This window comes from Gasterosteus aculeatus, chromosome 20, assembly GCF_964276395.1.
Source record: "Gasterosteus aculeatus chromosome 20, fGasAcu3.hap1.1, whole genome shotgun sequence".
Classification (NCBI taxonomy): domain Eukaryota; kingdom Metazoa; phylum Chordata; class Actinopteri; order Perciformes; family Gasterosteidae; genus Gasterosteus; species Gasterosteus aculeatus.
Window position 1 is genome coordinate 20600584 of NC_135707.1, and position 15823 is coordinate 20616406.

The window sequence follows — 15823 nt, forward strand, 5'->3', positions numbered from 1 at the left end:
CCCCTGAGGACATTCGCCAAACAGAAGCCTGCTTGACTCAGCCGTCCCACATGTCCATCGGACCTTGGGTTGGTTCTGCCCTGCTGAGAGCGTCTGTGCAGCCGTCACTGCCTCCCTTTCCTGCCGACCTGTTCGCTTGTGTTTACATGTCTGAGTCTCACGGGACACATTCTTGGACCTTAGTTTGCCTCATGATGCCAGAGATACAAAAAATTCCATTTAATTCATAAAATATGAGCTGAACTATTGTTCAGATCAGCCTAAACCTTTTAAAGAAGCAATGTAAAATTGTATTGAGATAATTCTAGACTCAAAAACATTCAGCAAATGCTTAATTTAATGAGGTCCACGTCCCAGTGAACAAAAAAAGAAAAAAGAGTGGTCTGAGTGATTTACCTGCAATGAACATGGATCAGAATTAGACACAGACAACCGGGTTAACCAGAACCCCATCAAACATTTGGGGCAGGACAGATGCCCCAGCGGAGCTGTGGTCAGAGGTTAGGGTCAGCGAGACGGCCCAGGAGAAGCTGGATGAAGTTAATGCTGCATGGCAGCTGGATCCTACTGTAGGCTACACGCTAGGGCTGGTAAACACAGGGGCCAAACAGTGCTAAAGGTGAATAACGGACTCAAACATGCATCCAAATAAATGCTGATGCTGCTTGTTGTCTGATCGGTTTGTAGATAAACAAACAGCTGCACCACAGCGCTTCAGTGCAATCAGTCCTTTCTAAATGAAAGCTCCAATTAAGATTGTATTATTTCATGTTTGCTTAAAAATAACCATTTTGCTGCATTCATGAGATTGTCTTTTGGAGCTGAAATGACACGTTATAAATCATCAGACACAGATTGGTATTGGGGTCATTTTTCCACCCGTCACACTGGTTTCAGGGCAACGTTATCAACACAATTCATCCAGAAGCTACTGCATGAGTCCAAACTTGTTTCCACAGTTATGGTTGCAGTTTGAAACTAGAATGCAACATATGGACGGATATATCTTGGCATGGGCAGTAATCAGGACTTCCATGTGACAGATCAATTCAAACAGTAACAACTGATGTGTTTGGCAAATATTACCAACAGGGTTGGAGTGGTGACAGCGAGTGTGCAGCACATTGGATGAGATGGTTGCCAAAGCCATTTGTTGATCCAACCGCCTTAGCCACATGCGTTGCCATGGAAACTGTGTGTGCTCTGGTATCACGAGCTGTCTGGTCAACCAACCCATCAAAGGACTCGTGGGCCCGACGCCACACGTACAACCATATGGCACTGTTCAGTGTGCGCGTGTCGGCCACTGTCAGCAACAACAGCAGCAAACAGTCCGGTGGCTGAACGGGATCCTGGGAGGACTCTGGCATCAAGGCCCCAACATGTAGGGGAGGAAACAGATGGACATTCAGGGCTAATGGGCTGCTTTTGGTGAGGGCCTTCACAGCTACACTGTAACATCTGGGCCAACACGGAGAGGCCAGCAGGACTTCACAGGAAACCAGTTCATTTGCCGGTACTGGACGAGAAGACATGCTGAAAGACATTTTCATCAGAAATACTATTACACACAATACTGTAGTAAATACTATTAGTATACTGTTGTGGTTTACCACACATTCAAACAGACATTGGGCACCTGCATGCCAAGTAATCATCATCTGTGTACGACAACAATGGATTTGTTCATCTGATTGTTTTTTGCATTATGTGAATCTTTTTGCACAATAAATGTGGATAAATACATTTTGATATTTTACAATGTTGCACAAACAGAATGACATTTTACTACCAAGACTTATGGTTTAACTGGGAGTAAAGGAAGGGGACATCAGTGGCACGGTGTCTGTGTGGTACATAGTGTGAACTCGCAGTGTATATGAAGACATTAAGGGCTTAAATGGGGAGAAGGGATGAACGGTCTTTTGTCCCCACTGCTTAAGGACACTGCTGTAGACAACGTAATTAGACTTTTGGACACAGTCTTTTTAAAAACATGTAGTTTCTACTCTTCTGGCTCTTATGATCGCTGCCTGTGCCAGAGGAACAGACCCCCCCTCCCCAGCAGTGGGGTGGCCCGGCTCCTCAGCCAGTGTTTGTGAAAGGGCCCCAGGCGGCCCCCCACCGTGCACACGAGGCGCGTGACTCATCAGACCAAGCACAGGATTAGCTGGTAATGATCTGGCAAATGGTTTTGAAATAATAATTATCCGCACAAAGAAAGGAGAAGATGGCTAGTGGTAAGAGAGGGGGGGGGGCAGAATATAAGGAGGACCCTGGTAGAATACAGCACTCTGGAAACCAACAAGCACAAACCTCTGAGATGCACTGGTCTCTTCAGCGGCAGAGCGTAAGGACTCTAGAATCCGGTCCTCTACGTGAGTACTATTTAACAGGAACATCTCACCATGCCGTGTTCAAACATCTAGCAGAAGCAATGCAAACACTGAGCGAGTGTTGTTGATCTTTGCTGCCACCTGCAGGAGGCTGACAGAAGAACATGCTGCTCTGCAATCCGTGGGGAGGCCAGAAACCTCATTACTCTGCTCTACTACTCTGAGCACCGCAGCATACGAGCAACAGAAAACGTCTCCAATGAAATCTGTAGGAATCCAGGAGGTAAAAACAGCAGAAGGAAGAAGTTTGATTAAAAGCTCCAAAAAGCAAAGAAGAAATAGAGACAATTGAGTAGACCCTTAAGGATAATGAGGGTCGAGTTCATCACTCATTATTTACACAAGTTTTATTCATGCAGCTTTAACTATTTATATTTCTATTGTTATCCTTAAAAATGGAAACATACTAATGATACACCTTGTAGCAGAAAAGGAGAAAGCAGCAGAATACCCCCCTCACACTTTGATAGGAAGAAAAGGAGGAGGGAGGGGGGGGGGGGGGTAATTGAGATGCACCTATGAGCTGGGGGAAGGAGAACCTCTATTAACATGAGCAGCCTGGACGAGGCCAGCACATGCTAAGGCATCCCATAATGTCAGCCCACCATGGGGATCACGCCACGGCTCCCTCTAGTGGCAACAAATGCACCAAGTCGTAGCCTGATGAATAAGGAACATAAGAGGATCCATCTCAAGGGGCACATCTTCGTGGGGGAAGAAGCTGGTGAAAGAAGTGTCCTCCTAAGACACCTGTGAGCTGCTGGGACAGTCTCTAATGTCCCAGTGATGCGCATGGCCAACAGCTTCTGGAGTCCTTGTGCTCTCGCTCCTCACGTGGACGGACTGGTCCTGCACTGGTCCTCACATGCTCTGCTACAGTCATTATTAGTACTCACATGACTGTTGCTGACGCCATTACTAATTCATGCTTTTGTTATCATTTTTATTCACTAAATAAACTGTTTTCATCAGTGTCATCTTTCTGTCGTATGAATCTGTTACGCTGTTCCCGTCCCAGTCCGTCCGTCCCTCACTAAGGTTCCCTCCTTCTCCTACCTGCTGAAAGTCTCTTTGGGGGAGTTTTTGTGAGGCAATGTGAGGGTGTAAGGAGAGAGTTTGTTGTCGTTTACAGACTGTAAAGCCTTCTCTGGAGAATTTGGGGTTTTACAAAATAAAAAGAATTATCTGAGAAGGATTTACCAGTAACCATTGGCGAGTCTTCATTCTGCTCCTCATGAGGACGCTGTGAATGGACACTTTCGCTCTCCAACCAAATGCTGTCTGTAGATTTGTGTTCAAGTGATTTATATTGATATTTGTCTTGAATTTAGTGGTGAGTTGAAAATTCAGGAAAAATAAAAATTGAAAAGTTTGACGGCAAAGTCTGGATCAGTGAAGGTTCTAGATCATCAAAAATGAAAGCTATGGATTGTCAGGAATTGAGCGAGATTTAGACGTGAAATCAGTGGCTCAAGATTCTTTTCACACGTTTGCAGCTACGACAATCTATGAAAACCACAGCAGAAAACACACGTATTAACTTTTTTTTTCTTACATAAGATACGAGCGAAATGATGACAAAACATATATGATTATAAATAAATCATACAACAAATCAAAAGGAGCAAAGCAACCAAGATCAGTTTCTTTGTGTATTTATTCTCAACGTTTGTAAGATTACTGACTTACAAAGTGATTATTATATAAAACAGTTATAATTAGGAGAGTTTTTTCTTATGTGTCTTTAAAAACACAACATCGCGTAACTTAAGATGTGATGTTATAAATGATATTCTAACATTTATATCAATTTGTATCAGGGCTGTATTCAACTGGTTAAATGTAAAACGTTTTAAGGCAACAGGGAATTGTGATGATTCTCCGGTTACTTACTTTTCGTATTTGGAGGTGAATACTTCTTCCATATCCACTCTATGTAACAATGACAACATATCTCCCACCAAAATCGATCTCCCAGATCTTTGCAGTTTGCCACTCCAGCTCTTTAAGTCCCAACTAGCACTTGGGCCTTTATTGTGAAGGGAGAGAACTGGGCCATTGAATCCTCTTAGCAGATTAGCCTTTCAGAAGCAAACCCTTCAGCTTCTCTGATGAACGTCTTCGGTACGCTTCATTGCATTGCACATACAGGTAAATACAATATCGGCGCTATGTGAGACACCAGAATGAGCGACTCAGAAGAAGATGACGATGATGACGACGGTGAGAGTGGAACAAGCGGAGGACAAGGTGGTTCATCTTTCACCTCGATATTCGATAGTTTGATTGCAGGTGAGTTATTGGCGTTTCAGCCCGTGAGTTAGATTTCAAAGCACAGGAGCCTTTAATAATGTTCAGTTTGACAGTGTTCCATATGTCAGACAGTAGTCAGGGACAGCTGAGCCTTCTCTGCTGGACTAAACACAATCACAAAGTTACAGCTTTCTTATCATTTATCAGTAGTATGTTCATTTTTTTATCGTGTTGTTTTTATTTTATAGTTATTATCGCTCCCTAAGATGTAAATAACATTTGAATGGGCTGTGCTCTTGAGTGTGGATTTTTGTCATGCTTTGTTGTAAATAAATATAACTTTTATTTCACTTTTAATGTTACAATGTTTTGTAAATGTGTAGCGTTGTAATGGTGGTGTCATAATATGTATATAATATAATATATAATAATGCGGCACAGAAGGCATTAAATGCACGGCCCGCCTGATGTCAGAGGACCAACATGCACGTACTGCAGTTATTATTCCTGATTTAAAGGAAACGTGAAATATAATTTCTTTCTGGTTCATGCGGCCACTTACAACAAGCAGCAGCGGGACCGTCGCAGCTTGATGACGCCGTTTGTTGACAAATTGTGCGACAAGCAGTGAAGTCTTCATTAGTGGTAGAACAGCTTCTCCCCACAATAATAATCCCGAGACAGCGATCACGTGACTCATTTAGATGATACATATTTAATTAACACGACATTTCCCTTCATTGAATTGCAACGTGACCACGTCTGACTTGCTGTCGTTAGTTCGGGAGGCTCTCACCGGATAATGGCTTCTTAGCCTAGCTTAGCCTAGCTTAGCTTAGCCTCGCAGCTAGGCTCTATCGCAACAGTTTCAACAGAAATGTGTCACAACGGGGGCACAACTTGTTCCTGTAACGTCGGCGTGTAGCAGCAGCAGCGGGACGACCGTACGGAGCCGCCGCTCATGTGTCGTTCACTGCCGTCGGCTGAATAGGTTTCCTCCGAGTCTGGAGCTTCCTGCGAGGCGCCGCCGACATGCTGAACATCCCGAGCCCGTCGTTCCCCGCGGCGCGCTCCCAGCAGCGGGTCGCTGCGTCCGGCCAGTCCGGGCGGAACAAGGTAACCGACCCGACCGCAACGAGCGGCTCGTCTGTGTGCGGTGAAGCCGCGCGATCTGTAAGAGACGGCCGGTACTAGTTGTCTTGTGTGGACACGACAATGACCAGTTGTCATGCGTTACATAAGCTGGATCGGTGTCGCCGTGTCTCAGTGTCTCAGTGTCCCACCAGGTGGCCTTGAAGCCGGGACACAGTCTGATGGACTGGATCCGGTTTTCCAAGAGTGCAACGGACCTGACGGGGCTCAGGGGCCGTCTGATCGAGGTCACCCAGGAAGAGCTGCAGAGACACAACACAAGAAACGACTGCTGGACCTGCATACGAGGTGAGCCCGCAGGGGGCCTGGAAATCTGCTGCTTAGCAGCTTGATGTCAGCCTGAACCTCGTTGACCCCAGGTTTGATTGGAGGACCATTCGGAGTCGGGACAGACACCTCACTTATGTCCACTTCAACACTTACTAGCCGAATATTCAAGCAGAATTTGAAGTAGTTGAAGTGTCGTTATCCAAACAATAAAGCAGTTTCTGCTCATTGGTTACATGATGACGTTACATGACGGCATTACATGAGGACGCTACATGATGACGACGCTACATGACGGCGTTACATGATGACGTTACATGACAACGTTACATGACGGCATTACATGAGGACGCTACATGATGACGACGCTACATGACGGCGTTACATGATGGCGTTACATGATGACGTTACATGGCGACGTTACATGACGGCATTACATGAGGACGCTACATGATGACGACGCTACATGACGGCGTTACATGACGGCGTTACATGACGACGCTACATGATGACGACGCTACATGACGGCGTTACATGACGGCGTTACATGATGACGACGCTACATGACGGCGTTACATGATGGCGCTACATGATGACGGCGTTACATGACGACGCTACATGATGACGACGCTACATGACGGCGTTGCATGACGACGCTACATGATGACGGCGTTACATGATGGCGGCGTTACATGATGACGGCGTTACATGATGACGACGCTACATGATCACGACCCTACACGACGGCGTTACATGACGGCGTTACATAACAACGCTACATGACAACGCCACATGATGACGACGCTACATGACGCGTTACATAACGACGCTACATGATGACGGCGTTACCTGACGACGCTACATGATGACGACGCTACATGACGGCGTTACATGACGACGCTACATGATGACGACGCTACATGACGGCGTTACATGACGACGCTACATGATGACGACGCTACATGATGGCGGTGTTACATGATGGCGGCGTTACATGATGGCGGCGTTACATGATGGCGGCGTTACATGATGACGACGCTACATGACGGCGTTACATGACGACGCTACATGATGACGGCGTTACACGATGACGACGCTACATGATGACGCTACATGACGACGCTACATGACGACGCTACATGACGACGCTACATGATGACGACGCTACATGACGACGCTACATGATGACGACGCTACATGATGACGCTACATGATGACGCTACATGACGACGCTACATGATGACGACGTTACATGACGGCGCTACATGACGACGCTACATGATGACGCTACATGATGACGCTACATGACGACGCTACATCATGACGACGCTACATGATGACGACGCTACATGACGGCGTTACATGACGGCGTTACATGACGACGCTACATGATGACGGCGTTACATGACGGCGTTACATGACGGCGCTACATGACGACGCTACATGATGACAGCGCTACATGACGGCGTTACATGACGACGCTACATGACGACGCTACATGATGACGGCGTTACATGACGGCGTTACATGACGGCGCTACATGACGACGCTACATGATGACAGCGCTACATGACGGCGTTACATGACGACGCTACATGACGACGCTACATGATGACGACGCTACATGACGGCGTTACATGACGACGCTACATGATGACGGCGTTACATGACGGCGTTACATGACGACGCTACATGATGACGACGTTACATGACGACGCTACATGATGACGACGCTACATGACGGCGTTACATGACGACGCTACATGATGACGCCGTTACATGACGGCGTTAGATGACGAGGCTCCATGATGACGACGCTACATGACGGCGTTACATGACGAGGCTACATGATGACGACGCTACATGACGGCGTTACATGACGAGGCTACATGATGACGCCGTTACATGACGACGCTACATGACGGCGTTACATGACGAGGCTACATGATGACGACGCTACATGACGGCGTTACATGACGAGGCTACATGATGACGACGCTACATGACGGCGTTACATGACGACGCTACATGATGACGCCGTTACATGACGACGCTACATGATGACGACGCTACATGACGGCGTTACATGACGGCGTTACATGACGGCGTTACATGATGACGACGCTACATGACGGCGTTACTCGACGGCGTTACACGACGGCGTTACATGACGGCGTTACATGATGACGACGCTACATGACGGCGTTACATGACGGCGTTACATGATGGATTCTTGGCATTTTTTAAACTTGCGTCAGGAGGAATAAACCAAACCATTCTCTGGGCAGTATGACATACATGAAGTTCTCTGTTTGATGAGGACGAAATCAGGCTCATTTTCTCAGACTTTGTAACAGCACCACCATGTCTCTGTTTGACGGAGCAGATCAGATGGCTTCCGAGTTCTTCCTTTTTTTATTCTCATTTATGTCACACGTCTCAACTGTCCGTGTGTGGATCCAGGGCAGAGACTTGAGGGGGGGGCAGTAATCTGCATACCGACAGAACGTCCCACTGCGTGGCAGCCTGTTCATTCTCTGTTCTCACGTATGTAGTTATGGGTTATTTGCTGTGCTAAATACTCCTGACTTCATCTTTTTTCCATGTTGCAGGTATGGTTTATAATGTGACCCCATACATGGACTACCACCCTGGTGGGGAAGAGGAGCTGATGAAGGCAGCTGGAATAGATGGCACTGACCTGTTTGACCAGGTATGGGAGCCGATACTGTTAAATGTTCTAAAGGGAAAGGTGTGTTGCTGCTTTCTACGAATTACAGTAACAGTAAATTACTTTTTTCAACTTGATGGTTTAAATGTTACTCATTGTTTTGTTCTACATCTAAAGTTTATCTTTAGCGATGAACGCCCACATTCTCAGCAGTCCACCATGTCCGAGTGGACAGCCTGTTGTGTCATTTCATGCTGGCAGATTGTCTGCTAATGAGCCTCACTGAGGGCATCAGGCTCAGCCACCATTACTAAAGACACACTCTCAACGTTGGCTGGATTACAAATCCATGCTCCAGTTTAGGGACCAAGGCCAACTAAAAGAAAAGAATAAATTGTAGTCTGCTTTCATTTCTGCATCCATGGTGATCGTCTTTCTAAACATGTCAATACATATTATTCTTAAATGATAACATTGGTCCCCTGTTTTCTGTTTGTACATCCTTGGGACTAAAGTAAATCAGGCCCAGGCGATGAATAAAAGTACATAAAGAAAACGCAGCAGCAGTTAAAACAAGCCGGGGGACCTTGAGACGACTGAGACATATTTAACGTGGGCTGTCTTGTGAGTGCAGCTACATTTGTTGTGGTTCTCTGAGCTCTTTAATGTGTGACATGATGGGTGTTTATGCGTTGCTATGGTAACACGTGTGTTTGTGCATAGGTGCATCGCTGGGTAAACTATGAGTCCATGTTAAAAGAGTGCCTGGTGGGTAGGATGGCCACTGCTGTCATTAAAGGTAAACACACATCCACACACTGCCGCTTTACTGCAGATGGAACCAGACGCTCATAACCAGCAGCACTATGGCGTCTCCTGGTTTGCAACACACGCACCATGCGTGCTGTTTGTGCAGTGGATGACAATCCCTCTGAGAGATGAACTTGGTATCAACACCATATTTACTGCTGCGCTACTACTTGTTTTGACTGAATATGTCCATATATCCATTTGTTGTATAACCCAAAAGTCAAAAGTTTGCCTCAGAGGCCTTTACATTCTGGACAAATGGGACATCCCCCGTCCCAGAAGCCTCCCCCAATGAGCCTGACTGAAGTGTGGCAGATGTCATGTGTACACAATGAACCATCTACAGTGGGGAGAACCAGTGTCTGAGACACTGCTGATTTTGCAGGTTTTCCCACTTGCAAAGAGTAGATTCAGTCACTCACAGTTGAAGAGTGCCTCTGATAAAATGACAGACTCCTACATGCATGTATCAGATACTGTGACTCACACTTACACTCGTACACGTAAATCACAAATTGCTCGTTGCTCTTCATCTGTTTCTTCTCCTCAGCCGCCGTCCCGTCCTCGCCACAGAGCAGCCTCGCCCCCCCCATGTCGATGGCCGCTCCCACAGAAAAAGACTCGCGGCCGCGGTACGACACGCCGACCTCCAAAAGCGACCGTGATAAAAGCTCGTTGCAGATGAACTAATGTTTACTCACACGGTGATGTCATTTGTTGTCTTTGTGCAGGTACGACTGGTTCCAAACTGATGCCACCGTTAATCTGGTGGTTTATGCTAAAAGAAAGGTAACGGACTCCCGAACCCTCCACAAGGCTCCGATTAGTCATGCAGCGCTGCAGCCAGTGACTGATGAGACGAAGGGTGTCTGGACAAAGAATGTTTGTTCTCTAAGACTAACGGGCCTCTCCTACTGGCCACTGCTGCTCCCTACAGAAAATCAAATCAATAACAGCCTGCTTGCTTCTTTGAAAGGGGAGGTCGCTTTGTGAAATAGTGCCCCACAACATGAAATCATGTGTACTAGTGCTTTTTAAATATGATGCATAGTGCATGTTCGCTCCCAGCGACCACACTTTGAACAAAGTCAGCGAGTCAAAGTCACATTTTCAACCGCTGTCTCCCAAAGTCTCATTTCTATGAGTTTCCCGTGAAACTTGCGATCAGAATCTCATTTGAAGCATGAAGTGTACGTAGTATGTCTGATCCTGTCCAGAGGCTCCCAGATCAGTGGCTGCATGTCTCCTGTGTCAGATCCCCAGCTCCGGCTGCACCACCGTTGACCTGGAGGGGGGGGCTCTGCGGCTGGAGGTGGTGCTGGGCAACATGTCCTACATGATCCACTTACGTGAGTAGAGAGGCTGCTGCTGTTCAAACAATGAAGGAAAGATGAGGAATGAGTGGCGTGCGTGTCGGGTTGCACACGGGCTGCACGTGGTGTGCTTGTGTGACACTGCATGTTGTCAAGAGCTCACACACGATCTGTATGATCCAGTGATGTCAGTGTCGTGCTCCTGCTCTTCCAGGTCTGGCTGACGACGTTGAGGGAAACGTTGCTGGTAAGAAAACATCTGTCATGAAGAAAAAAAGAAGACAGCATGTGCTTCATGCTCTTTGTCTTCAACAGTCCACAATGTCCCCCTCGTGGGGAAGATCCAGGTCAGCATCCGCAAACAGGCCAAAGGCAAGTGGAGCAGCCTGGGCCTGCCACTGGAATTACACAATACATTTCTACGCAAGAAGGACCGAGGTGAGACCCAACGCCCCTCTGATGTCTGCACGTTTGACATATCTCGTGTCACAGCCGTTAGTCAGGTGACTAGTGACGCTGCTCCAGCCGGCCGTCTCCAGTTGCACCACATGACGGAAATGCACTGAATTCAGCTACAGATGCAAATAATAGTCCGAGTAATCTTAAAATGTAATCCATGAAGAGGAGGTATAGACGACAAAAATCCCCCCATCCAACTATTGCAAAGGCTGCACATGAGACGTCTGATTGATTGGTTATTAGGACGCCGGACATCCCGAAGTTAGAAACGGGCTGTCGTCTGCTTCTTCCAGCTCTCCACTACCGGGATTGTGTGTTGGTGTCTAAGACGGAGGTGAACCACAACACACATGTGTTCAGATTGCAGCTTCCTCGTGGGACAGTCATGCATGTGCCTGTTGGGAAACACGTCTACCTCAAAGCCCTCGCCCAAGGTAAGGAGCGAGGACTGTGACTGGGTCTACTTCTAGCCGCGGGGTCCAGTGGGTCCACCAGAAGGTGTCCCGGGCCACGCATCCTTCAAACGGTCTCCTTTAGTAAGCAGATTTGCCCCGACAAACATGCTTTATTCATGCCAAAGGTCCAGAATGTCCCTTTACAGACGAGCGGATCTATTGAATGTAGATATTTAGTTTGGTGGATGCAATGGTTCCACCTAACCAACAAGCGGAAGACGCCGTTCCTCTGAGCAACATTCCAATCAGAAGTACAGAAACCGCTTCCTGTTTGTCAATCAAGCAGAACGAGCTTCTGCAGAGGTCTTGTTGAGACACGGCGCTCAGCCACATGACAACGCAACGACAAGCCGCCACCCGAATGTGCACATGAGCTCATCGCGGCGTCGTGCGTCCCCTCCAGGCACCGAGGTGGTGAGGCCATACACTCCAGTAGATCAGAGCCTGGTAGGCGCCCCCCAGGACCCCGACCTCTACCTCATGATCAAGGTCTACCCTGACGGAGTGTTAAGCTCTCATCTCAGCAGCCTGCACGTCGGTAGGTCCGCCGAAGGGAGGCGTGGGGGGGCGGAGACCGTTACTATTAGTCCTCTTGTAACAGATATCTCCTAAATGAACGATAATGTGGCGGGAAGTAGAAATAACTCTGGACGTAATTACAATAATCTGATTTAACAAGGTTTCCCTCATTGTGATTCATTAATGTTCAGAGGAAGTGAAATGGGGGCCGGGCTGCTGCATGACACACAGTAGAAAGGCCCAGTGCGATGAAGCTAAACAGCCTGTTAGCCTGCACCACCACCCCCCCCCCCCCCCATGTGCATTCTGGCTTTTGTGTGTATTATTGCAAGTGTACTAATGTAGTGTAACTGTCTAGGCGACTGTTTACCCGTTAGCGGTCCAGAGGGTACTTTCAGTCTCCGCCCCCTGCGTGATGTCACAGACCTCTACCTATTCGCAGCGGGCACAGGGTTCACACCCATGGCTCGCCTCATCCAGCTGGCCCTCCAGGACATGGACGCCATCAGGTGGGAACTCTCACGTGGATCCGACTGGACGCGGGTGTAGCACTCAGAAGTAATCCATCAGGACTCGGGTAACACACATACTAAGCAGGAGAGATGAGCCCTGTTACCACCGCCTCACATTTGTTTACCCAGAACACCTTGCGTGCCCATGTGGACTCTGTCCACTAAGACACAACCTTATTTCAGGTTCTCCAACAGCCTTTAATCTGATGGAAACATGACATGATGAGTACAACAGCCTGCATAAAGCTCACAACATGCAGGGATTTACTATAAAAGCTAGTGAAGGCTTTACACACAGACCACATCCTGTCCTTGTTAGTCTCCCTTGTCTCTTGCTGCATGTAGAATGAACACCGACTCCCACACGTTATCTTATCTCCTAGAAACAGGAGTCACTTGTAAAGTCCGATGCAGACCTGAGGTAGAACTGAGGTTCTGTGCTGCTTCGGTCATTGATTGTAACTCCAACGTGTTTGTGTGACCTTAGGAAAACCAAGCTGCTCTTCCTGAACCGCCGCGAGGAGGACATTCTGTGGCGCCGCCAGCTGGACAAGCTGGCTGCTCACAGTGACAGGTGCTGTCCCCGATGGACAGGTGTCCCCGTGTGGTGCCTGCTCTCAGCAGAGAGTGAATGATGACATGAGAGCTGCGAGTGGAGGGAAGACTAGAGATGAGTGGTGTCTAGTGGACTTGTAGTCCTGTTGGGAATCCTATCGTCTCGCTACATTCACTCTGCTGACTGAGTAAAAGTGGAGTTTGACTAACTGACGGACGCGTTGAGTTGTAATGCAGACGATTTCCAGCTTTACTGACGCCGGACCTGCATGTCTTTGTAAAGGTTTCAGGTAGACTACGTGCTCTCTGATCCCTGCGAGGGCTGGACCGGCAGGACGGGGAGGGTGGACGAGTCCATGCTCCAGGACTTCCTCACCAGGCCACACGGGTCCAAATGCTACGTGTGTGTGTGCGGCCCTGCTGCTTTTACGGAGCTGACAATGGGGTGTGTATTATAGTCCGGCGGTGAAAGATGCTGACGGATGAGCGTGCTGGTTTGAATGTGCGTGACGGAGCAGATCTGCAGGCGACGCGTGAGCCTCGTCCATCCGATCGCTCCCGTGTTCTCACAGCTGCTCCTCCAGCTCCTTCTCATGGATCACCACGCGTGTGAACCCACACAGCTGACTTGAATGCCCCCCACCCCCCTCCCTCCTGTAGACCTCCTTGTTCTTTGTTTGCATTCAGCAGTGTCTTTCCTTGTCCCCCCCCCCGTCAGGTTGCTGAAGCAGCAGGGCTTCAGTGAAGAGGAGCTCCACGCCTTCCAGGGCTGACGGAGCGCCGCCTCCACCCTGCAAAGACTCAGTGCCTGTGAGAGAGACGCCGTTGGCATTCATTTATATACTTGCTTGTGAGAAATGAATGAGTTGTATTTCTATGCACCAAGGTCACCCCCCCCCCCCCCCCCAGCTGTGATGGACAGTCACACATTCTCAGTGTCTAAAATAAGGTTGAAACTTTGCAACGGTTTGTAAAATCCAATCTACTCAGATCCAGAGCAATAAATCTGAATATGTAAATGGGTGTAAACGATATATATGCGAAAGGAGTAAACGTGAGCTGTAAGGGAAAAGAATACTCATGGGTCCCATTGTTCTACTGTTCTGCTACACGGATGCAGTTAAATAAATCTATTATGGAACATTTTAAAGGGTTGTGTGACTGCTTAGTGTCAAATACATGTGTTATGATTTTAATTGTATATAGGAATATAGGAATAAGGAAACATTAATTGCCAAAACATGTCAAACATACAAGGGATTTGTCTTGGCGGTTGGTGTGTGACAGTAGACTAACAATAGACAAGACAGCAGTGCACAAGTATCGGATCCCACTTACATGCATGTAGGAGTTTGTCATTTTGATCCTAGTTACTCAACTAAAACAAACCCAGAAAAAAATCAAATCATTAAAAAAAAAAAAAATCCTAATATGTTATTTTCTGAATATGTTTTAGATTCCATCGCTCACAGTTGAAGAGTACCTATGATGAAAATGAAATATGTGTATATATGCTGTGTGATGCATGTCCCAATGGACCAAAGTGAGGAATGTTTCCAACACCTTGATGACCGTATGCCACTGTTATGGTCCGCCTGTCCCGGGACCCCACGTGGGCGCAGGATGGAGAACGGGTATGACAAAAGGAAGGAACCTTAAGGAGAGTAACAATGTCAGGATGAGCACACGTGTGACAGCTGTAGAATGTTTATTATAAAGAGTAAATAAGATGTCCGTAAGGAGACCACGTTGTCCCTCAGGGAGACGAGGACCAGGGGTCACTGCTGAGCTGATCCCCCCCCCAAACAGTTGACATGTGACAAAGTTATTTCTGGGACATTCTGGGTTCCGTTGCTTTCACAGCTTCAGATGCTGAACAGTTTACTCTTCCGGGGCTTTCGTTTGTGCACGTGTTCAATCAGTGAAACGCTCTTTAACCTGAACGGCTGAAGGTGAAGCGTCTCCGTGTCTGTCCCTCATGGAATCCCCTTCGGACGCAGGAGTGAACAGCAATACAAATAACGGGACGGGACGATGATGAGCTGAGCCATTAGTGGGGGCAGTTCACGTCCCACCCGTCAATGCGGGCCTTCGTAGAGACCAGGGTGGAGGACACCAATAGGAGCTGCTACATCTGCTTCACATTAGCGGGATGCCAAGTGAATCGGAGAAACCGCTGAGCTTTCATCACCTTCGACCTTCTGCCAGTTGCGTCTTGGTATCGTTCGCTTATCATCAATTAAATAACATTTCAGCCAAGTTAATGAGATGGGTCAGACAAATAAGTAGAGTAGTTCACAGAACTCAAACAGATGGAACATGGCAAGACAATGGATAACAATCACTCCTGCGTTTATTGCAAAGATTACTCATTGCTTTTTGTACGTACTTTTACAGGAAATAAATCGTGAAACATGTTTTATGTCCGTTACATAGTGCACACATTTCATGACGGGTGATT

At 47.5% G+C, this 15823-nt stretch overlaps 1 protein-coding gene across 1 annotated transcript; it reads left to right on the forward strand.

The window, feature by feature from the left end:
* The first annotated feature begins 4487 nt into the window (after nucleotides 1-4487).
* cyb5r4 (cytochrome b5 reductase 4) lies at nucleotides 4488-14512 on the forward strand. The gene is made up of 16 exons (XM_040164939.2): nucleotides 4488-4688; nucleotides 5641-5765; nucleotides 5936-6089; nucleotides 8681-8781; nucleotides 9463-9538; nucleotides 10100-10181; nucleotides 10281-10338; nucleotides 10805-10898; nucleotides 11077-11109; nucleotides 11178-11300; nucleotides 11615-11755; nucleotides 12180-12314; nucleotides 12654-12804; nucleotides 13295-13381; nucleotides 13646-13807; nucleotides 14081-14512. The coding sequence occupies exons 1-16, from the start codon at nucleotides 4583-4585 to the stop codon at nucleotides 14133-14135; spliced, it is 1683 nt and encodes a 560-aa protein (XP_040020873.2). The 5' UTR covers nucleotides 4488-4582; the 3' UTR covers nucleotides 14136-14512.
* The last annotated feature ends 1311 nt before the right edge of the window (nucleotides 14513-15823 follow it).